The sequence below is a fragment of the Amblyomma mixtum genome, chromosome 6 (assembly GCF_055824585.1).
Source record: "Amblyomma mixtum isolate Tamu chromosome 6, ASM5582458v1, whole genome shotgun sequence".
NCBI classification, from domain to species: domain Eukaryota; kingdom Metazoa; phylum Arthropoda; class Arachnida; order Ixodida; family Ixodidae; genus Amblyomma; species Amblyomma mixtum.
This window is the reverse complement of record NC_143017.1, coordinates 14313972-14336689: the sequence shown is the minus strand read 5'-3', so window position 1 is coordinate 14336689 and position 22718 is coordinate 14313972. Positions and strand designations below refer to the sequence as shown.

General features: G+C 47.9%; 1 protein-coding gene across 11 annotated transcripts in view; it reads right to left on the bottom strand.

The window, feature by feature from the left end:
* lili (LMBR1-like protein lilipod) overlaps nt 1–22718 on the bottom strand; it is a 190316-nt gene that overhangs the window by 160948 nt on the left and 6650 nt on the right. For 8 of the 11 annotated variants that reach the window (XM_089547565.1, XM_089547561.1, XM_089547566.1 and 5 more), the window contains one exon: nt 10490–10719. In XM_089547565.1, coding sequence (XP_089403691.1) covers nt 10490–10719 — 230 coding nt within the window. The remainder of the gene's footprint in view (nt 1–10489; nt 10720–22718) is intronic. The other 3 variants (XM_089547564.1, XM_089547569.1, XM_089547560.1) reach the window with 2 other exon arrangements.

Here is a 22718-nt window from a genome sequence, read left to right as displayed (position 1 = left end):
GCCGGCGGAGTGACACAAGCGGCACGAGCAGACGAAAACATTGTAAACCGGAAGTGCAGTACTAATTTCTGACACCGAACACACAATAACTGCGTAAACATGCATATAAACGACAACTCTGCTTGCTGAAATGCGAAATGTTTCCGAAAAGAGTAAGAGTGTGAAGTATCTAGAGCTTCTAGTTTGTTAAATGCGTGATTTCACGTTGGCACCGCGAACCAATCATAGCCCAGCACTTGTGACGTAAAGAGTACAAACTGACGTAATGAGTACGGATTCGGGCGGAAGTTCACCGCCGCTGGTCGCCGCGAGGCTCGGGAGAGGTAGTTTTTGAAAATGTATTGTAAATTATCTACTCGCCTTTGATGTATTGTACGCGGCATGAACGTTCAGTGGCCTACGCTCTACATAATGCAAGTATTTGTTTGCCAACCTCAGACACCCCTTTCAGGGACCCTTTAAAATCACCGGCTGTGTAGAGGGCCTACAACTCAGATGCCATTAGTCTGATTTAGCTTTCCGCTTCCTTAGTTGGCATCGGCATTCAGGAGTAGTACCGGGTAGGTCTGTGCTCTTTTGTATGCTTTGGGACGCGGCAGTGCTCGTAACAGGGAAAATGGTGCAGCCCATACACGGGTACGGCCCTTAAACGCGTTTATACGGTACATGCAAACATTGCACGGGGGAGCCACAAGTCCCAGTCACGCTGGTCGCGCAACACAAAATGCGACAGGGGCCCGGTCACGGTCTGGTTTACTTGCTACACAGTGGCATCGCAAGCAGGACGGTATGGTGCTCTCTGCTTCTTATTTATCTTAAGGAGCCCGCATACTCTCCTCATTAGCTGCGACATGAAGTTGGTTCCTCGGCCTGTTAAGAGTTGCCTTGGGGGTGCATGTTGGAGCACGATCTGTTCGACAAACGCTCGTGCAACCGCGTCTGCCTTTTGGTCTGGCACTGTATTTCAAAAGGTGATCTCTGAATACTAGCATGCACCTATTAAGGCAGAAGCCTTTAATGCCTCATTGTTGTAAGCAGGAGTTGTCGACAGAAATGTCACGCTTTTCAATTGGTCGAAACGGTTGTGACGTCACGACGCGCGAATTTCAAACGGGGCCAATTGTACTTTGGCTAGTAACCATGCAACCAGTTAAAGGGATCGTATAGTGATGCTCCAAGTAAGTGGAACTGAGTTTAGTTAATTAGTTAATTAACCAACTAGCCTAATTAACCTTTCTAGTCAGACCAGAAAAATAAAGCCGAGTACGAAATTGGTCGAGTTGGGGAATCGCACCACGGTCTCCAGAGTGCGAGACGAGCACGCTAACCACTCCGCCATCCCAGCATGACGGTTTGGAATGAACAAAGGTGTGTCTAATGAATACAGTGTCTCCATTCACTCCCATCTTCCTCCCTTCCTGTTACGGCGAGGTTCAGGTGTCCACCAAGATATGAGAGACAGACACATTTCCTTTCCTCAAAACCAATTTATGGTCGACCAAGGCATAGAGCCGAATTGGCGATGGCGTTCTGTGGACTCCCTGGCAGCGTTGCAAGACGCTGTCGCGTTTCACTCTTAGAGGCGAAGCTTAACATCTTAACCACACATCAGTGACACAAGCAGCAACACCACGTTTAAGGCTTTCGCCTCATGGCACTTTAGGTCAATAAAGTGCCCCCCTGAATTTTTTTCCAGGAAGTGGTCGTGGGCAACGGGCCAACTATCCCTAATGTCCTGCTGCATGCCAGTTGAGAAGTAGAACCATTCCACCCGCTTGCGCGTCTTCACTACGCCAAAATGGCCGGTCCAAGGTGCATTGTGAAACCCTTTCTGTACTATCAGCAAGAAATGAAACGTGAACAAGACAACTGAACCACGGACTGCAAAATAAGCAGCTCTTAGCCACGGGAAGCTGAATACTAGCTCCTGCTTTTTTAATTTCGAAGGCACGAAGACTCTTCTTTAGAAATGCTATTCGACCGCACTTGTACTTCCAATAGAGGAGCTAATACATTCGTGCTTTTGTGCTGCCACCTCAGTTTTCTTGTTCGCGCTTCATTCGTTGCTGATGGTACATGACCTAGGGGTGTGATGACCCTCTCCAAAGTGGTCATCTCTGGTCTCTCTTTCCTCACTAGCCGCATCCGCCGACACAGGGTTCAGTCACTGCCACTGAAGTAGCCTAACTGCTCAGGGTAAGATGATTTTCCCTCTAGGCTTTTGATGATTCGCTTGAGGTTGGGATCTTCGCACAACTCGGCGGAGTCAATTACAGGGACAAAATCACATACAGCTGAGACGGTGGCTTGGCGGCTCAGTGCGTCAGCGTTCATGTGAGCTTTGCCTGACGACCTCAAAGGAATGCTCTTGCTGCTGTAGATTCCATCTAGCCACCCTTGGGCTGGGGTCCCTGACACTCATTACCCATTTCAGAGGATGGCAGTGGCCCTAAATGTAGCACCTGAAGTGCTTTACTCCCCAGACAACCGCGAGGCATTCCCTCTCCGTGGCTCCGTACTCTGTGGCTCTGTGGGGCTAAGCTAGCAAAAGCTACAGGATGTTCTCTACCCTCGATAACCTGCGAAAGCACAGCACCAACCGCGAACTTTGATGCACCTGTGGCCATAACAAAAGGGCTAATTAAAATCTGGGTGGCGCAACAGCCGTGCACTGATTAACTTTCTGTTCAGAGACCTAAAAGCATCCGCCGCATCTTTTGACCTGGCGGTTAAGGGAGTCAGCGACTTAGCTAGGTTGGCGAATTCCTCTATGTGCCTTTGGTAATAGCCAATCAGGCCAAGAAACCACTGGACCTGGCAGACACCTTCCATACATAGTTTCATACATAGTTCCATACATAGTTCCATACATAGTTCCTTCCATCCGTTCCATACAAAGCAGGCAACGCTGCCAAAGCTGGCGCGCCTGTTCGCGCAGGCCAAGTCCGCACGCAAAAAGTAGTACGCCATACAACCACAGCGAACACAAGCATATTTTGTAGCGACAAATCTTAAGTGCTGTCTCTGGCACCTCCCGGACTTCGTTTTACCTCTTGCCACATTTTCGTCCTGCGACTCGCCGAGATTTTGAGAAGAAAAAAGTACGCATGGCGTTATGATCACGGTTGGTAGGGTGAATCGCTTCTACTAAATCCACGTCCAAAAAGTAGTTCACTCTCTGTGAAAATCATGGCCAGAGAGCCCCAACACTGTGCACCTCACAGCCTTGACCGTGATTTTCAATCCTACATCGTCTTATACCGCTCTTTGTATTCGTCCTAACAATGGCCGGAGTTTCGAGAAGAACGAATGATACGTGGTGGAGTAATATAGTTTTGCGGATGCACTATTTCATAAACCTCTGCGGCGTTGCCTGCCATGTAGTATGAAACGGACTATAGTCGGGGTTGGAAAGTCTGAGATATATTTTAGTTTCTCCAGGTCAGGCCGGACACTGTCAGCTGAAACAGTGTGCCAGGTTACGTTACGTTACGTTAGGTTAGGTTAGGCTAGGCTAGGTTAGGTTAGGTTAGAGGTTAGGTTAGGTTAGGCCTTTTTGAGGAATTGGCACTTCAAAGGCTTAAGCTTAAGGCCTGCTCCTCGCAGTGCTTGCGCTCCATATACACGAAGCACAACTTTCGCAGAAGGCCTGCTAGGATAACATCAGCGGTCCGCTGCTCCTGGACAGCAGGGTTACTCACCAGGCCCACCTAAAGCCCCTAAGTAAACTAAAAGTAGCGACATCTCCTCCCTCCTCCTCCTATGCTGGCGCTCCTTCTCTCGGCTTCTCCCGGGCGCCGACGGTGGCGGCACCTAGGCCGGGAGAAGCTAGCAGACGCTCGCAACCGTCGCCTTTTGGCGCCTGGCATACCGCGTGCCCGAATGAACTTTGTGTTGCGTTTTCTGCCTTGGCTTGGGTCAAAATAACATCATGGAATGAGAGATCGAAAAATCAGTTACTGTAATAACTGCCCAGACCAACGTTGCACTGCTTTATAGAAACTTTTTGTTCTTCGATCGCTTTGGCTGCGGAGCACACGGTGGAAGTGGCGCGCGCGAGCGAGTTTGCGGCACTGGAGCACTACCTACGCTCGACGAGTGGCTTTCTCGTCGCTCGCGCTTTGACGTGCAGCGGACCGCGCGCCCGCATGATTTTTGTTGCATTTTCTGCCTCAGGTTCGGCCGCATTGAGATTATGGCGTGGGAGATACAAGGCACGAAAAAAAAATATAGAGCGTGACCTTTCATAACTGAAAAAAGAATACGCAAGTGTTAACACGTCACCACTCCGCATTAAAGTCCATGAGGAGCTTTTCCAATGTCGAACTTTGGAAATGGTCTGGATCATTGCGCACGCCCCTGCGTTAGTGATTCATTTGACACCACCTATCCACGTTACATAGCTCCACGCAGTGTGATTTTCGCAGGAATTCGCGGCAGCGACGACGGCCTCAACCCAAAATGTCTGAAACAATGTTTTACAGAGGTCCTTGCTTGCATTGTCAAGTATTATCCACGCAGATATCGAGTATTCAAGCGACAGGTGCGTTAATGTGCACAGTAACGACCGATTTCGGTTTAGAACCCTGCTTGAAAAATACGTTCAGCAATGCGTGCAACATGAAAGCTAGACCTTAATCGCAAGCAGCATGAGCAGCAGGAGCTTCAACAGCAAGTACCGCACCTTTGGTGTCGAGTTCGTGAGCGAAGGAGTGCAACTGTAACAAAACAAATACGTCTAGAGATGCGTTCAGCTTGAAAGCTAGACCTGCACCGCGAGCAGCATGAGCAGCGTAGGCTCAAACAGCGAGTACTGCCCCTTTAGTATCGAGTTTGTGAGCCCAGGAATCCAGCTGCAGCAACACAAATACGGCAAGCAATGCGCGCAACATCAAGCCTAGACCTGCATAGCGAGCAACGTAAACGGCGGGGTTCAACATGCGAAGGAGCCTGCGAACGAGCCAGACTGCAACCAAGCCGGCACGCCGCGCAATGCGAGCAACATTAAACCTGCACTTCAGCACGGATTTCGTGCCCGCTAGCAAAAGCGTCTGTTTAAATTCATGCCAAACGGCATTTAGTGTGAAGAAACACTGCAGACGCTGGCGCTTCACACCAAATCATCCGAAAAAACACGACTGGCAACTGAAAAACGACCACAGAAAACAAAGTGCGACTCCCAGCCCCGGCAATGGCGCCGGCGTCTGCTGCGGAGCCAAAAAGCGCGCGCTAACACGTGACTACGGCGCCTCGGCCAATGGGAGGCTCGATTCTCCAGCAGAGCGCCAGGAGAGGAGGAGTGTCGGAAAGTTCAAGGCTTTTCGCTACTTTTGTTTCATTGAGGGGCTTTAGGCCCACCGGCACCCTTTTCCACTCATGATGCCCTGCAGGAGTATTGATGGCCGTTTCCTCGGCATCTGCCGGGTCCATTGCTATCCGCCAAAATCTCACCGCCAGATCCACCCCTGTGAAGTAACTAGCAGAGCCCAGCTGAGAAAGAGCACCGTGTCTACTGTGGGTGAGTTACGGACTGATCCGAGTCACAGCACTAAGTTTATGATAGCCCACTACCACTTGGTAGGAACCATCTGGCTTCTCCACCAGTAGGGCAGGTGCCCCCATGGCGTCCTTGAGTGTTCGACTATGCCGCAATCACTCAGATCTTGCACCTGCCACTCCATCTCACATTGGGAGTAGGGAAATCGGTACATGCGCTGGTAAATGGGCACCAAAGTGCCAGTTTCTATCCTGTGTTATACAACGCCACAGCAGTCCAAATCCAAGTTGGCTGCAGCGAACACCTCCGAGTATTCATTCAGCACCCCCACAGTGCCGCAGTGTACATCTGAAGACACGTATGCGCACGAAACGTGCTCCGACCAGGGAAAGACGATCCCCCTCTACGGAAACTCACGACATCTCCTCCACCACTCCCACAGTCTGTTGGGTGCCAGTGTCGGTAATGCAAATCTCAGAGACACTGTGTCCGGGCATATGTAGCAAGGCTGATCTAATGCAATTCCGCTGAGCGTGAAGTGTAACCAGCAGACACCGCTTATACCAAGAGGATCCCCCGTTATGCCTACAAACATGGTTGGAACACTGCCAGACACTTCGCAATCCCGTTTCCTTCGAAGCTTTAAATCGCTTTCCTTAAGCAAGGTCACCACCAGTGACCCTGTGTCTATCAGCTATTCCGGGCAGCCATTCATCTCGCAGCGCACAACAGGGCAAGCCTCATCAGCAACACACACCACCACCACCACTTCATCATCCCCTGTTCCCTCCCCACGCTTCTCAGGATTGGGAGGGGGCTTCCTAGTTTTTTTTTGTCACAGCACGTGGAGCTTCTCTACAGCCTTGCTTGGGACGGGTCTCCCCTGCTTCAGTTTGTGGCGTCCATCGGCACACGTTTGGGCAGAGCCTTGCATTCACCCATCTCGGATTCTTGTACGTGCACTGATATCGCACAATATACGGGCCTCTCGAATTTTGCCTCCATCAAAATTCTTGCTTAAAGATGACGGCCAGGCTGTCAACCTTACAACCTATAATAAGCCTTGGCTCTTGACACCCAAAGATTCCTGGCATCATACACCCTGTTGTTCAAGCACATCTAGGACCCACAAAGAGAAGTAGCAGAACTTTTCGGCTGGTTAGCTGGTGCATCATTTCGGAAAAATATTGTGCGCTAAAAAAAAAACGAATACAGGAAAAAACACACAACAAGACAGAGGTACATCTGTCCTATTGCTTTTTTTTTTCTTGTATCCGGTTTTCTAGTGCACGACATTTCTTCAAAAGAAAGGGAAGATGTCGCAGGAGATAGTGGCCTTCCGAGGACGCGCAGCACACTGTCACAAAGTCTTTGACGTCTCCTGTGTTATGAATTAAGATAATGTTAGCGTCCTTCCAAGCTTCAAGGTCATAAGGCATTGCACATACAGGATGGCTAGTTTTTCCAACATAACCTCCCCTCCATCCTTCAACAGACCTGCTGCTACCTGATACCAGCTGCTTCCGCCCTCTGGATTGCTCCAAAGGCTTTTTTTACTTCCTTTTTCATTACTGGTGGGATATCCCATTGCTGTGCACTACTGTCTTTCTTATTAATGTACTGATTACATTGGCTACTATATAAATTTGTGTAAAACTCTTCTGCTACTTTAACTATCCTATCAGTATTGCTGACATTGCCCTCTGTCTCTTAACGCATACATCCAGTTTTTACCTAGGCCTAGTTTCCTCTGCAACACATTTAAGCTACCTGCGTTCTTTAGAGCATGCTCGATTCTCTCCATATTGGACTTCCTATGTTGACTTCCTTGCGTTTATCTATTATTGTTGATAGCTCTGCCAGTTGTATTCAGTCTGTAGGATTTGACGTCCTCATGCTTTGGTGTTCCTTAATCAGATCTTTCATCTCCCGTTTTAGGGATTATCATAGACTTTAGGGATTATCATGGAGATCATCCACGACAGACAATCCCTTTTTGGAGATTACCATAGACTGGAAAATATCACAAGGCCTGCACTGCACCTGGTTAATGAAAAAGCTCACCTACTCTAGGCAGAAAATCATGGGGCTCGCCGGTCCAGTCAATGCTGTACAGAGCCCTCTTCTTGGGATATTTGTGGTACAGTACAACCATGCTTTTGAGCACATGCAAGAACAATTTGAGTGGGCTCCAGACTGTACAAGGTCACACTCTTCGCACATGATTGGGTCTCCCTCGCAGCGCATCAACAGTTGCAATGACTGCTGTCACCAAGGGCTACCCGCTTTCGACGCATACAGCCTTCGACGCACTGCGGACTCACAAACATCATCTAACACGGATTTCCCACCACCACCTTGAGTCAGTGCCGATGCAGAGACCACAGGCAATGTTTTCAAAGGTAACAGCAGACCATCGCAGTTAGCCCCGGCGGCACGGACTTCCCCTCCACTGTGGGGCACCTTACAATTCCAGGGATAGCGAAGAAATCAAACTTATCGACGCCAGCCCTTAAACAGCTGACACTCTCCACGCCAAATATAGTGACCACACATGTAATACAGACAGCTCGGTCTCATCTACTAGTTCAGCTTGCATGTAGCCATTCCTGTAAGACAGGCCAGTATTATCCAACTACCGTATTTACTCGCATAATAGGCACACTTGCATAATAGGCGCACCTCTAGTTGGGTCGCGAAAAAGCAGGTTTTTTTTATTTCTGCGCATAATAGGCGCACCCCGAACTTGGCACTGTGATTAATACTGTATTTACACGATTGCAAGCTGACGCCTCATCGCCCCCCGCCCTCCAATCTTTATTTTAACAAAGTTTTTGCTGAACTGACTACTACTCACTAGTGATGCTGCCGTCGCAGCTGCTGCGGACCCACAGCATGTACAACGACATTGCGTAGAACAGCCGCACACACTTTTCAGGGATGCTCACTTTAAACGTCTGTTTGGAAAGCTTCATCTCCAACCGGAAACGTTCCCGACATAGGCCCGCGAAAACCTTGGCAGTTGGAGTCGCATACGAAAATTTGGGCACGCCGCAGTTGCAACTGCCGCACTTCTCGGCCATGCCGAGTTCACGGCCTGCTGCACGCTTGCCCGTCGAGCTAAAACAGCAACGCTCGGCGGCAAAGCCACATCCACGATGAACTAACGCGCTACCGCAGATCCCGGCACTTGACTATAGAGGCTTCACAGCAACAAAAAACTGGAGCTGGTGATGCTGATGGTGATATGGATAGCGAAAGCTCACGGCGGAGGAAAACGATGATGATGACGAGCTTGGCCTTGGGTGCCCTCCGTGGGCGGCGTCTGGAAGCTCCTGTGCGCGTGTGTGGCCTCCGCGATCAAGCGCCCGTTGCGCGATGCCGGAGCTGATCGCGGAGGCCTCGGCGCGTGCATTTCGAAGGCTATTCCCGCGTGGGTCGTGGAAAGTTTCGGTGCGGCCCTTGCACGTATGTTTTTTTTTTTTAAATATTTTCTTCGGGAAAACGGGGTGCGGCCCGTACACGAGTGCGTTTATGTGGTATGTTATAATTTCGCGAGTCGAAAAATTTCCACAAATTTTACCCCGCGTAACAGGCGCACCCCGAACTTTGAGCCGGATTTTCTGGAAAAAAAAGTGCACCTATTATGCGAGTAAATACGCTAATTTCGCATCGGACAACCTCCACCGGGTCAGAATTGGCCACTCTTCGTGCGGCTGTGCAGTACAGCGGCCCACAAACACCCCGGAAGTGTTCTGTCTTCTGCGATTCAAAAGCTGCCCTACAATGTCTCAACTCTTCTTAACGCCATGGTGGGCACGAGCCACTCGCAGCGGAGATAAGACATCTTCAACACCAGCCACTGGAGGAGGGTTTATGCACATTCAAAAAATATGAAAATATCGTTCCAGATCAATCGGAATTATCTTCAAGGTAAAGAACTTACTACCAATGTGGTTAAAAAAGCAATTGCATTATGGTCTAGTTTATTCTCGTCTGCAATACTACATTCTTGTATGGGGAACCACGACAAAAGCAAATATGGAGAACCTGCTTATACTACAAAAACGAGTCATACGATTAATAGATAACTCTTCATATAGAGCCCCCTCAGGCCCACTTTTCGAATAACATCAGATATTAACCATCATGAATATCATGAACAAAAGAATAGCATTCAAAATATATGACCAAATAAAAATGGATCCGGCTGGGTTCTCGCAAACTTTCTTCTTTAGAGACCACAACCATAACCTTCAACATATGACCCGTAGAAAAGAACTAGTGCGTACAAACTACGGAACACAAACGCTAAAATATTGAATAGCTGATCTTCTAAATAAGTACCCGGGTATTATAGAAACCATTTACGACAGTCGTTCCATGAAAGCATTTAGCAAAAAGCTAACCCATTTCTTTTTGTGACATAGCAATGAGTTACTGTTTCTGCACATATCTGCCCTACATAAAAAAAATTCTGTTTTATTAGAAAAGAAAACCTTACTTTGGCCGGCTTGGTTAAGCTCTTCATGCCTTCTGTTATGTTCAGTGACACCGATATTGTATTTTTATGTGCAATTCCGTGTAACAATGTTAACTCACAAATCTACTTTTTGCAGCTTTTTTTAATTGTGTGCCTTACGTGAATATGTGCTGTTTTTCTTTTTTTGATGTTTTCGTGTATAATGTTTTATGCAATGTATCTTTGGCGATATGGTCTGTTTTCTTTGGTTAAACCTGCCCACTGGTCGGTGGTAGAGTGCAAAGGGGGCGGACGCTTCGTCAGGCAACTTTTGCTTGCCTTTCTGTTCGCCTCCTTGGCAACCGAGTGTTGTTCAAATAAATCTGAATCTGAACGTGCGAAACCAGTCCTTCCCTACGTTCATAAATTGCTGGCAGTTCCACCCTGGCGCAGTGGCACAGCGGTTAAGTGACGGTAGGTGCTGCCACCAGTGGCGGCCACAGTGCTGAGCGAGCGTGAAGGGCACTTGCCGTGGATGAGGGAGCTGTTGAGCCACTGCATGTAGAAGCTGGACGGGTAGAGCAGCAGCACCTCGTTGCTGATGATGGACACCGGCAGCAGCAGGGCCGCCCCCAGGGACACCGCCAGGCTGAAGCAGCACATCCACAGGCTGCACACAGGCCCCGATTCATCACCATCAGCCTGACTGCGCCCACTGCAGGGCAGAGGCCTCTCCCGTGTCCCTCCAGTTAGGCCTGTCCTGCGCCAGTGGCGGCCACCTTACTCCCGCAAGCTTCTTAAAGGTGCACTGAAGAGGAATCTGAAGAGAACTCGATCGACACATTCCGAACTTTCTTAGAAACTTCAATTTACTGCCCTGTGTGGCCGATTTCCGTAATTAAATCGAATTAACGTCCGGCTCCCGCCTTTCTTTTTTCATTCCCCCCCTCGTACGGTGGGCGGAGTCGACCAACACGTGGAGCGCCTTTCACCCAGTCCCGTGGCAGCTTGCCGCTCTGCCATCGGCAGAGTAATACGTAGTAGTCCGTAGTAGAAAATAGTCCACGCATATTTTTATTTCTGCAGGCTTATTTTGCGGCTATATTATCTGCGAATGAAACTATTTATTCATGGAAACCTAAAAACAAAATAAAGCGAAAGCAAAGCCTCCACGATGCTGGCTAAAAGGCACTTCACGCATTGGTCGACTCCGCCCACCGTACGCGGAGAATTTGAAAAATAAAGGTGGGAGCCGGACGTTAATTCAATTTAATTAGGGAAATCGGCCACACAGGGCAATAAGTTGCAGTTTCAAAGAATGCTAGGAACGTGTAGATCGAGTTCCCGCAGCAAAAAGACAGTTCAGAATCCTCTTCAGTGCACCTTTAATCTGATCCGTCCACCTAACTTTCTGCCGCCCCCTGCTACGCTTGCCTTCTCTTGGGATCAACTCAATTACCCTTAAGGACCAGCAGTTATCTTGCCTTCGCATTACATGCTCTTCCCAGGCTCATTTCTGCCCCTTGACTTTAACTAGATGTCATTAACCTGCGTTTGTACCCTCGCCCACTCTGCCCTCTTACGATCTCTTAACGTTACACCTATCATTTTTCTTTCCATAGCTCGCTGCGTTGTCCTTAACTTAAGCTGTACCCTCTTTGTTAGCCTCCACGTTTCTGCCCCATAGGTGAGTACTGCTAAGATACAGCTTTTGTATACTTTACTTTTGAGGGATATTGGTAAACTGCCATTCATGATCTGAGAGAACCTGCCATATACGCTCCACCGCATTCTTAATCTTCTAGTTATTTCCCTCTCACGATCCGGATCTGCGGTCACTACCTGTCCTAAGTAGACATATTCTCTTACTACTTCCAGCACCTCGCTGCCAATTGCGAACTGCTGCTCTCTTGCTAGAATGTCAAACAATACTTTGGTTTTCTGCATGTTAATTTTTAACCCCATTGATCATGCTTGACAGTTCATGTCCTGAGTGACTTAGCAAGGAAATGTCGTCAGCGAATCGCAGATTGCTCAGGTGTTCTCCATTAACTCTTATCCCCAACTGTTCCCATTCTAGGCCCTGGAATACCTCCTGTAAGCAGGCAGTGAAGAGCATTGGCGAGATCGTGTCTCCCTGCCTGACACCTTTCCGTATTGGAATTTTATTGCTGACTTTATGGAGAACCATGGTAGCTGTGCAATCGTTATAAATATCTTCCAATATTTTCACATAACACTCTTCTACACCCTGATTCCGCAATGCCTGCATGACAGAGCAGGTTTCTACTGAGTCAATGCTTTCTCATAATCCATGAACGCAATATATAGGGGCTATATATATAGCATCCCATTAACTCTCAAATAATGCAATAGAGCTTGAAACTCTTAGTAGTCTATGGGACTCGTGACGTGCTGACGTATCTCCCGTTACAACTGTTCCCATTCCTTGAGCCACTAGCACATATTTGTACTCATTTGGGGGACAGCTGCCACAAGCTGCACAGATGTTTCTGCACAGCCATTGATGCAATAAGAGAAAGCTAAGTTGCATAGACTGGACAAGCATCAAACCACACACACAAAAAAAGAAAAGGCTATCACTCAGCAATTTCCACTCAGTGGTAAAGGGGAGTGAAAGAAAAGACACTAACAAGTACAGGCCAATTTCAGTGCCACCAATGTTTTCAAAATTAGTTGAGCAGGTGATAAATCAATGTATTATGAATTTTTGCACTGAAAATAATATTATAACAGCAAATCAATATGGCTTTTGAAAAGACCTATCCACGGAAAGCGCTGCTACACATTAAAGAAAAAATTGTAGCTAACTCTTAGAACAAGCTGTATATAATTGGAATATTTCTCAATCTAAGAAAGGCGTGTTACTACATTAAACATGACCACCATCATCATCAGCCTGCAAGAAGAAGGCCTATCTCGTATCTCTCCAATTCACCCTGTCCTGTGCCAGTTGCGGCCACCCTATCCCCACAAGCTTCTGAATCTCATCCGCCCACCTAACTTACTGCCTCCCCCCGCTACCACTGCCATCTCTTGGAATCCATTCTGTTACTCTTAAATGTGCCCTAAAGTAGATTCTGAGCTCTCTTGTTACCGTGGGAACTCGACCTACACGCTTCAAGCATTCTTAGAAACTTCAAATTATTGTCCTTTGTGGTCGATTGCCCTATTATATCAAATTAAACATCCTGCCTTTCTTTCGAACTCAGCTCCACAAGTAGGAGGAGTCAACCAACGTGTGCAGTGCCTTTCAACCAGTCGCTTGGAGTGATACGTAAAGCAAATAGTCCAAGCATATTTTTATTTCTGGGGGGTCTAATTTGCGGCTTTGTTGTCTGCGAACTACTTATTCACAAAAATCTAAAAAACAAAATAAAAGCAAAAGTGAAGCCGTCGCGTCACTAACTGAAAGGCACTCCACGCATTGGTTGACTCCTACTTTCGGAGGTAAGCTAAAAAAAAACAAAAACAAGGAAAGGCGAGAGCCGGGACGTTTAATTCGATTTAATAGGGAAACTGGCCGCACAGGACAATAATTCGAAATTTCTAAGAATGCTCGGAGCGTGTAGATCGAGTTCTTGTGGCAAAAAAAATGAGCTTAGAATCCTCTTTACTCCACCTTCAAGGACCATCGGTTACCTTGCCTTCGCATTGCATGCCCCGCCCAAGCCCATTTCTTCCTCTTGATTTCAACTGGGATGTCACTAACCCGCGTTTGTTCCCTCACCCACTCTGAACTTTTCCTCGCTCTTAACGTTACACCCATCTTTTTACTTTCCATAGCTCACTACGTGGCCCTCAATTTAAGCGGAACTCTTTTCATTATCCTCGACGTTTCTGCCCCATAGGTGAGTACTGGTAAGATACAGCTGTTGCATACTTTTCTCTTGAGGAAAACTGCCGTTCATAATCGGAGAGAACCTGCCAAATGCGCTCAACCCCATTCTTATTCTTCTAGTTATGTCACTCTTGTGACCCAAAGAAGAGAAGGAAGATGAAGTCGGAAAGCTGCCGGGCTGTGTCCGCGCGTTTGTATCCGCTATGTGCCCTGGCCAATCCCCCGCTGTGGGTATGTGCCATTAAGCCTGAGGACATCATCATCATCATCACCGTCTCTGCCACTCTTCATGGAGGATATCTCATCGGTGCTAAACATTTTTATTGAGATAAACTGCACTGCAGTGTCCTGACACGATTCCTGCGGTAGGTGCGGCCGGTGCAGCTCTGCCAGTGCCGCACCCGGGCTCAACACCTGAATATTCTCCTGACATTCCGTCAGGCCTAACTCAGCTGGCCATGCCTGCGGTGCAAGGCCTACCTGCTGCCTCAAACCGGGTGCCTTGCAGTCACTCTTCTGCTCAAGCTGCATCAGGACTATCATTTCCAGATCCTCATGGACATCGCAACGCTGAAGCTTCCAACTGAAGCAATCACCTGCCACTGACTCCAGGTCAGGACGATTTTTCTGATACGTCCGATTCTTCTACTGTCACCTACATGGACACTACTTCTAAGTCCAGATAAGGTTCTCAGAGATTCACCTATGTGCCCTCAAAGCGGCCACTTTGAAGTGCAAACACTCCGAACGTAGCTCAAACACCTAGGCACAACCTTATCAAGCCTGTGGATTCTGTGCGCCGCATTACCCGCTTCTATCCACTCACATGGAGGCAAGGATCAGAATCTGTGGCTCCAGAAGGTGTTCTTCAAGTTCGTCCCAACGAGAGCCTAAACCTTCTGGCAGCTGACACCTGTACAGCGCACGCTACTGAACGCCTCTTGCAAATAACAAGCATAGCTGGGGTTGCAGTTCAAGCCTATGAGCCCCGTCCCAGCAATTGCGATGTAGGTGTCATCAAGGGTGTCCCCCTGGATCTTCCTCAATCAGACATCTACTCTGCACTGCTACAGAGAGCTCCGATCAAATCTGTCCGCTGCCTTGGTAACTCAGAAAACAAACACATTGTATTTGCTATAGAATCTGCGGCGCAATATTGTCACGTTGTAGTGACGGCAGTCCAGCGGTCAGGAAGACACCAGAAAGACTTGCAAACGAAGCTCTTTATTTGGGCTGACTTGCGCCCGCAAAAGAACTGAATCACTCGGCGGCGGTGTAAGCAACAAACATGCTTGTCGGTCATCGAACTACAAATGCCTGCCGCTCGCGGCATCGCTCAATTTAAGGCCGGCAAGGAAACTTCGAGATAACAGGAAAAGATCATCTAGAGTGATCTGGAAACACGCAGATGCAGCTCGGCATGGCTGTGATCAATCGAGATTAGTCCAGTCGCTTCTGGCGTCACGAACAAAAATGATAACACCCCTTTCCTGCAGCCATGCGCGAACGAACGGACACCACAATGATATGCGGCATTACCCCCCTCTCAAAGAAGCATCGTCTCGATGCTTTAAAATGAAAATAAACACGGAGAATGCAAACTTCGAGTCCTCTAGTGTTCATAATATGGCTTCAGGCGTACAACATGTACGACTTCCGGGCGTGTGCGGCGTCGCTGAGATGCTGTCGTGCCGTCGGGGATGACTTCATAGTCGAGGTTACCGATGCGACGGAGAACCCTGTACGGGCCAAAGTAGCGTCGCAGCAACTTTTCACTCAATCCACGACGGTGAACTGGCGTCCATATCCAAACATGATCACCTGGCTTGTAATGCGTGTCTCGTCAGCGCAGATTGCAGCATAGGGCGTTGGTGTGCTGCTGGTCTTGAATGCGAAGCCGCGCAAGTCTTTGGGCTTCCTCGGCGCGATGAAGGTAGGCGGCGACGTCGAGGCTGTCTTCGTCGGACACTACAATGATACGTGGCAATATGCTATTCTCAGCTATACAAGGTACCGTGTGTACGAATACATTCAAAAACCCCGCCAATGCACCAAATGTCAGCGCTTGCCGACCTTCCTTGCGCTGCTCCCGTTGTGGTAACAGCCATGACCGATATGAATGTGCAAGTGATGACCCCCTTTTGTCCTAACTGCGGCAAGCAGCAGGAGGCGACACTTATCCACTGCACTGCCAACCAGAATGAGAAAATCATCTACAAGCACAAGAACTCCCATAATACAGACTAGAAGTCAGCGAAAACTGTTCTAATTGAGCAAGACCAAATCCAGGGAAGTCACCGCAGGAAAAAATCATCGCCGGGGAAGAAAGCTCCTCAACCGCCTGACGACGATAAAGGCAGTGACCTGCGCTTTAAGGACGTGGTTGAGTTGCCTCCTCTTCCACAACGCCAAAACGTTGAGCTACCTCCTGTAGCGAGCACACGTCACTAATCCGCTGGTATTCATCACGCAGGTTGGTGACAAGTATTCTCTGTTTGCAAAAAAAACTGGCAGTTATTTCTCAGTGCAGCTGCCGAGCCCACAGTGCTTCGCTTTTCTCGTAGCTGACTGCAGCAATGTTTTGCGTGCCTTGCTGCTCTTGGCAGGTGGTGTAGAATCCAACCCAGGCCCCTAACACTATCGAGGATGTGCTCGCTGAAGAAAAAAAATCTCTCCTCCGGTCAAACGAAGCTCATTTCTGAAATACAGGACCGCAAAACCCAGATCAATTCCACTGAAGGTGCCATAGCTGGCTTGACTAAGCGAATGACCGATCTGGAGGCCCATTTCCAAGCTCTTTCAGATCCTCAAGCCGATTTCGAAGAAATGAAATCTGAGAGTGCTGGGATGGCTCGACAGATCGATATTCTAGATGTGTGAATAGAGGATGCAGAAAATCGCTCGCGTCGCAATAATCTTATGTTCTATGGCATTCGCGATACTAATGCATCCGAAAATTTAGCAGGATCTGAGGAAATAGTCATCAACTATTGCTCACACACATTTGCAAGTGTGTGAGAAACTCTGTGATGTGGCTGTGCCCTTGCCCACAGCCAGCCTTGTGGTCTGAATGGATTTTCCAAGTACAAGCCTTTATAACCGTGTTTGAACAAGTGCCCCACCAGCTGCCACTTTATCGACAGTGTGTTTGCCAGTATACCTCCCAGTCCCTCAGCAGCGTGTTGCACAGTCTCTTTCTGAAAGCAAAACAGGTGTTGAAACAATGTTAAACGCAGCAGTGTACACTCCCTTTTGCCAACGCTTGCGTCGACCCCCCTTCCCCGCTACCACTTTCCGCCTTGGTACAGTGCCTGTGGTCATTACCCGTGTGATGGACATGCATAAAAGCAAAAGTGTAGTGGCCAGTTAAGGCACTAAATGTTCATGATGGTTGTTGGAATCAGAAAGCACCACCAATGCCTTTTTTCAGTGCAACATACATTCAGTAAGTGCGTTTATTGTTTTAGCCACAGCATTTCACATGACCATTCTTATCGCAGAAGAAACAGTGTATATACAAGCATGCTTTACCTTGATGTACAATGATCGTATGGCATTTTCAAATGCAATTAAAAAAAAATTGTGTTCAAAGTGCCTGTTCTCTTTCATAGAGAGGCTGCCTCTTGGTTTATTGGTTTATTGGGGTTTAACGTCCCAAAGCGGCTAAGGCTATGAGAGACGCCGTAGCGGAGGGCTCCGGAAATTTCGACCACCTGGGGTTCTTTAATGTGCACTGACATCGCACAATACACGGGCCTCTAGAATTTCTCCTCCAAAGAAATTCAACCGCCGCGGCCAGGATCGAACCCACGTCTTTCGGGTCTGCAGCCGAGCACCATAACCACTGAGCCACCGCGGTGGCCTGAGGCTGCCTGTTCAATTAGTACTGCATGGTACAGTGCACATAATGCAATTTCAGGACTAGAAAACATTTTTGCATGTATAAAATGCGTAAATACCAAAGAAAAGCTTTTAGCTTGACGATATGTGACTAGGGGTTTTGCTCTGTGCTAAAATCCAACTACAACAAGGAGAATGCTGTATACCAATTCATGATAAATACTGTAAAGTGCAGTGGCTACAATGAATGCCGAATGACTAGAAAATCCTCCCTGATAGACAAAGGCGTGTAAACATCACTGACACATCAATGAGGAGATGGTGTGTGAGTAGAGGTTATTTTACAATAACAAAACATGCAATACCATTACTGGGAATGCAATGCTCTACAGCTCAAAGGATATACAGGCAGCTCCATAATGGGAAAGCTTGAGCACTCAATGACTGCCCACATAACTGACACCTAGCTTGGCTTGCGAGAGGACAATGCTATGAAGCCTTGTCCTTGATGACATGAGACTGTGACACTGCCAAATGGACTGACAAGCTCCTTATGCTGTCGGATAATGTGTGCAACAAGTACACCTTTAACTGCTTTCAGAATACTTTTCCTCTTGGTATTTAATACCCCTTTTTCAACTTTAATGCTTGGTTTTTGGTACAAACTGGTTGTTCCCTTTTTTTTACTGGAGGGGCCTACATACAGCGTGCCGCAGCTAAGATGGGCCAAGATTTAAAAAAAAAAAACCTAACTGTTCTTTCGAGCTGAAAGGAAGTGGATGTTGTCAGAAGCTATGAGCAGTGTATTATTCCCTTTTCTATTGGAGGGGCCTGTATGCAGAGTGCCTCAGCTACGAGGCACCAAGATTTAAGAGAGAGAGAAAGGAATTTTAATGAGAGGAAAAGGTGGAGAGATCGGCCGGTGGCAACATGGCCCTGGCCTGCTACTCCACACAGGGGAAAGGGAAAGTGCGAATGAAGGGTGATGACGGCATAAGACAATGAGTAAAAAAAACCCGTCTTCTTCTGAGCTGAAAGTGCATGTTAGAAGCTATGGGAAGTATGTAAAGCCCTTCTGCCCCCACCAAACCCAGCAATACCAACACGATCACTCCACCTGCTCTGCAAAATGCAATAACATATTGCACACCACTGCACCGTCTTACCTGTATCACCTCCGCACTACCTCACTGCCCTGGATCATATGCGAACTTGAACGTTGCCACAGTCACTGTCCGCCGCGGTGGCTCAGTGGTTACGGTGCTCGGCTGCTGGCCCGAAAGACGCGGGTTTGATCCCGGCCACGGTGGCCGAATTTCGATGGGAGGCGAAATCTTAGAGGCCCGCGTTTGTGCGATGTCAGTGCACGTTAAAGAACCTCAGGGGGTCGAAATTTCCGGAGCCCTTAATTCACTACGGCGTCCCTCATAGCCCCAGTTGCTTTGGGATGTTAAACCCCAATAAATCAATAAATAAAATCTGCACAGTCATTGTGGAAAATTCAGTTTGCTGTGTACTAGCCAACACTCAATTGGCTCAACTTTCTACCCTGTTGCAATAAGTCTTTACACAAGCCATACAACCAACCTACTTCCCTGGTTGACCCCCGACCAGTTAGAAGATCAGCAAATGACCTTAACAAACATCACAATTTCTGAATCTCGCAGAGGCACAAAAAAAAAAAAAAACTGCAGCAACTGAACATCAACCGAACAGAACAGCCACAACACCAACGGAAAATCCAGTGCTTAGCCCGATCTGAGCCGCATCACTTGGTTACGAGGCAGATGAGTGATTGTTGCCACAGTAGCCGGGCGTGTCGGCTCGCACTGAGACTGCACGCTCCCAGCAGCTGCAACTGCCTGCTCCCGTCTATCGGCAGTTGCTGCAGCGTGATGATTCAGGGTCGTCCGTTATTTTCTAAACAAAAATAAACAGAACCACACGTTGCCCTTAAAGCACATTTCTCATCGACAGTAGGTGCCGACCGAGAACAGGGGCTAAAGTTGTCTTCGTCGATTTTCCACACGAACGCTCCTTGCAAGTCGATCTTGGCAGACTCGCGGTAATCATCGCCTTCAAACAGATTTTTCCGCGCACTTAAGACATCCGGTCAGTACGTTGATTCTAAATGACGTGTAAAAAAAAGCTGCACGGCTGTGGAATCAGCTGTTTTTCTTTCTGGCTGCCTAGTTCACGATGGAAGGGTATGTGGGTAGATGGATAATGCTGAATCCTTTGAATCGGCGGGCAGTACACGCCACCTAGCCAATGCTTTTCCGTCATTAGCATACCCTTGCGGCAGCAAAAGTGACTGAAGAGCAAACTTAATTGCAAATCTAAGAGAGGTTCTTGTTTTTCTTGGAGTTGTTGAGTTTCAAACACAGCTTGTTAGCAAAATAAAACATTGTTAATTTTATTCATTGCGTCTTTACAGCAAGACATTAGCCTAAGGTCCCTTGTTGAGCAAATAAATGCCTCCGGGGCGGCGCCCTGCTACTAGCAGCTAAAGCCCCTAGATAATCTGATCTAGGGACTTCACTGGCCACCACTGATTGGCTGATTCTGCAGTTCGCATCTCGCAGTGTTGTCATTTTAACGTCACGCTCTTAAACAGGAGAGCGATATTGAGAGCGGTACAGACTATGGCCCCTGGACTACCCGAGTGAAGGATCCATTCGCCAAAGCTCTGACAGTACCAGTTCCCTACTGTGCTTGCTTGTTCAGACTGTCCGCACTTTTCTTACAGCACACTCCTTGCTGGTGGCGAAGGCCATCCTTACAATACTGGATTTTATTTCATTTTACTTGCACAATGGCGGTAGCAGTCAATAGACCAGCTACTCTCCTTAGCGTGCAAAGCATCCGTAACAAGGCCACCATCTTTCAATGGAATGCCTGCAGCCTTCGTCCACGACTGTCTGATTTCCGACAATTTGTCTTAAAGCACAGTTTCCCGATCATTGCCATTTCAGAGCGCCGTCTGCGTACTACCATCCGTCTTTCAGGCTATACCATTCTGAACTCGATGACCGGCGCTGACATCAGCAAAGTTGTTCTAGCTGTTCAGAAAGACTTCACATCTTTTCCGCAAACCAAACCCGCCGACTCACGGAATGAATATGTTGCAGCCACCACCAAGATCACGAATCTGTCCTTCACAGTGATCGTCGGGTACATACCCCAGCGTGTCACCTTTGACGTTGACCACCTTCAAGATATCGTAGGCAGTACCCCTGCACCGCACATCATAGCAGGAAACTTCAATGCACACCATCCTGCTATCAGATCAATAGCCAGAGGACGACAGTAATTCGATTTCGCACAGTGCAACAATTTAGTGCATCGTTGTAGTTGGAGTTTGAGTAAAGAAAAACTTGGCCACTGTGACGCGTCCTCTCTGGATGTGGTACTTTCATTTGTTTTGAGTGTAATGATTTCATTCCCTATTTTCCAAGATATGCATGATAGCGAGTAGGCTGGGTGATCCTCACCACAGTTCGTACAATGAGGTGGAGCAGAGCATTTCTCAGAGACATCACTGGAGAAGCATTTCGTTCTTGACCACTCTTGGCAGCTCGGCGAGCCATGGACTAACCGTTGGTACCTGAAGCCGCAGTGGGGATGTACGTACGGACAGATACTTTTCCCATGTCTACTGAGGTGGGCAATGTTAGAGAAGCAAAACGTGAGGACTATGTGCTTGGTGGGAATTTCCTTGTTTTCTTTTCGAGTTTTGTTCCGTAGACATTTGTTGTGTGTCGTTCTTTCTGTCCTTCCAATATTCCTTCTCCTGTCAGGTCAGTGCCAGATATTACAGTGCGCACAGTATTTAGGGAACGGTGGGGTGTTACAGTGACAGGGGTTTCCCCAAACGCGACAATGTTTGAAAACCTGGGCAGCTGGACTTGGGATTTCAAGTAGAAGGTTACCACTGCCTAACTTCATCGCCTTGTAGCCAGGGCCCAAGGCTTCTGTGAGAGAATTTCAACGAGGATGGGCGAGATCATTCTAGCTGTCCTATTTTGCTTCAGTGTAGGCGGCTCTTTCTTTCTGGTGAGGAATTCAGACATCACTTTGGTGCGCCTTTTCTGTTTTTATTTTAGGGTGCCGATTGTTTGGCGAAGAGGGAGGAGGCACGAAATATGTATGCTGTTCAGCTGCGGTGCCAGCCACCCACCATGGAGTCCAACGAGGGGACGGGACAGGAACTAGCAAGGAAGTCCTGCACACCCCAACTACAGCCCAATATGACACAACTCAGGATAGTTACTCACACAGGGTTAACCTCCACCACCTGGAAAAAGCCAGTAAGAGAGGAGAAGACAGGACAGTTGAGAGAAAGAAGGTAGGAAAGTGAAAGATGGAAGGAAGGGTAGGATAAGGAGCTACAGTTTTCCTTCGTTCTTGCACAACAGAGCCCCGCACTGCAAGCAGTTCCAATGGCACCTGCATACCTTTTGCACACACTGAAATTTCGGATGCAGTGGCCCAGACTGCCATAACCATAAATATTCCTCATTGTGCATGCCACGTGTTTGAACACCTGTTTACGACCTAGTCCATGCCTCACTGCAACAGTCTTCTGCTGATTAAGCTCCATCTAAACAATCCTTACAACTGCAAACACTTACTGAAACAAAAAAAACAACATGCATAACCAACACTGCGTTCCCATGGTGAAATGGTTAGGTTTATAGAGGTTTAACGGCCCGAAGCAACTCAGGCTATCAGTGACATCGTAGTCAAGTTTCGATCACCTGGGGTCCTTTAGATCATGAATGGCAGTCAACAAATATCCTTAAAGAGGAAAGTATTACAACAGATCTGCCTTACCGGTAGTCACCTATGTGGTAGAAACGTAAGGGCTAATGAAAACAGCTCAGCTTAAGGACAGTGCAGTGAGCTTTGGAAAGGAAAATGATAGGTGTAGCATTAAGAGATGGGAAAAGGGCAGAGTGGGTCAGGGAACAAACGCGCGTAAATGACATCCGATTTGAAATGAAAAGGAAGAAATGGGTTTGGTTTTGGTTTGGTTTATTGTGGTTTAACGTCCT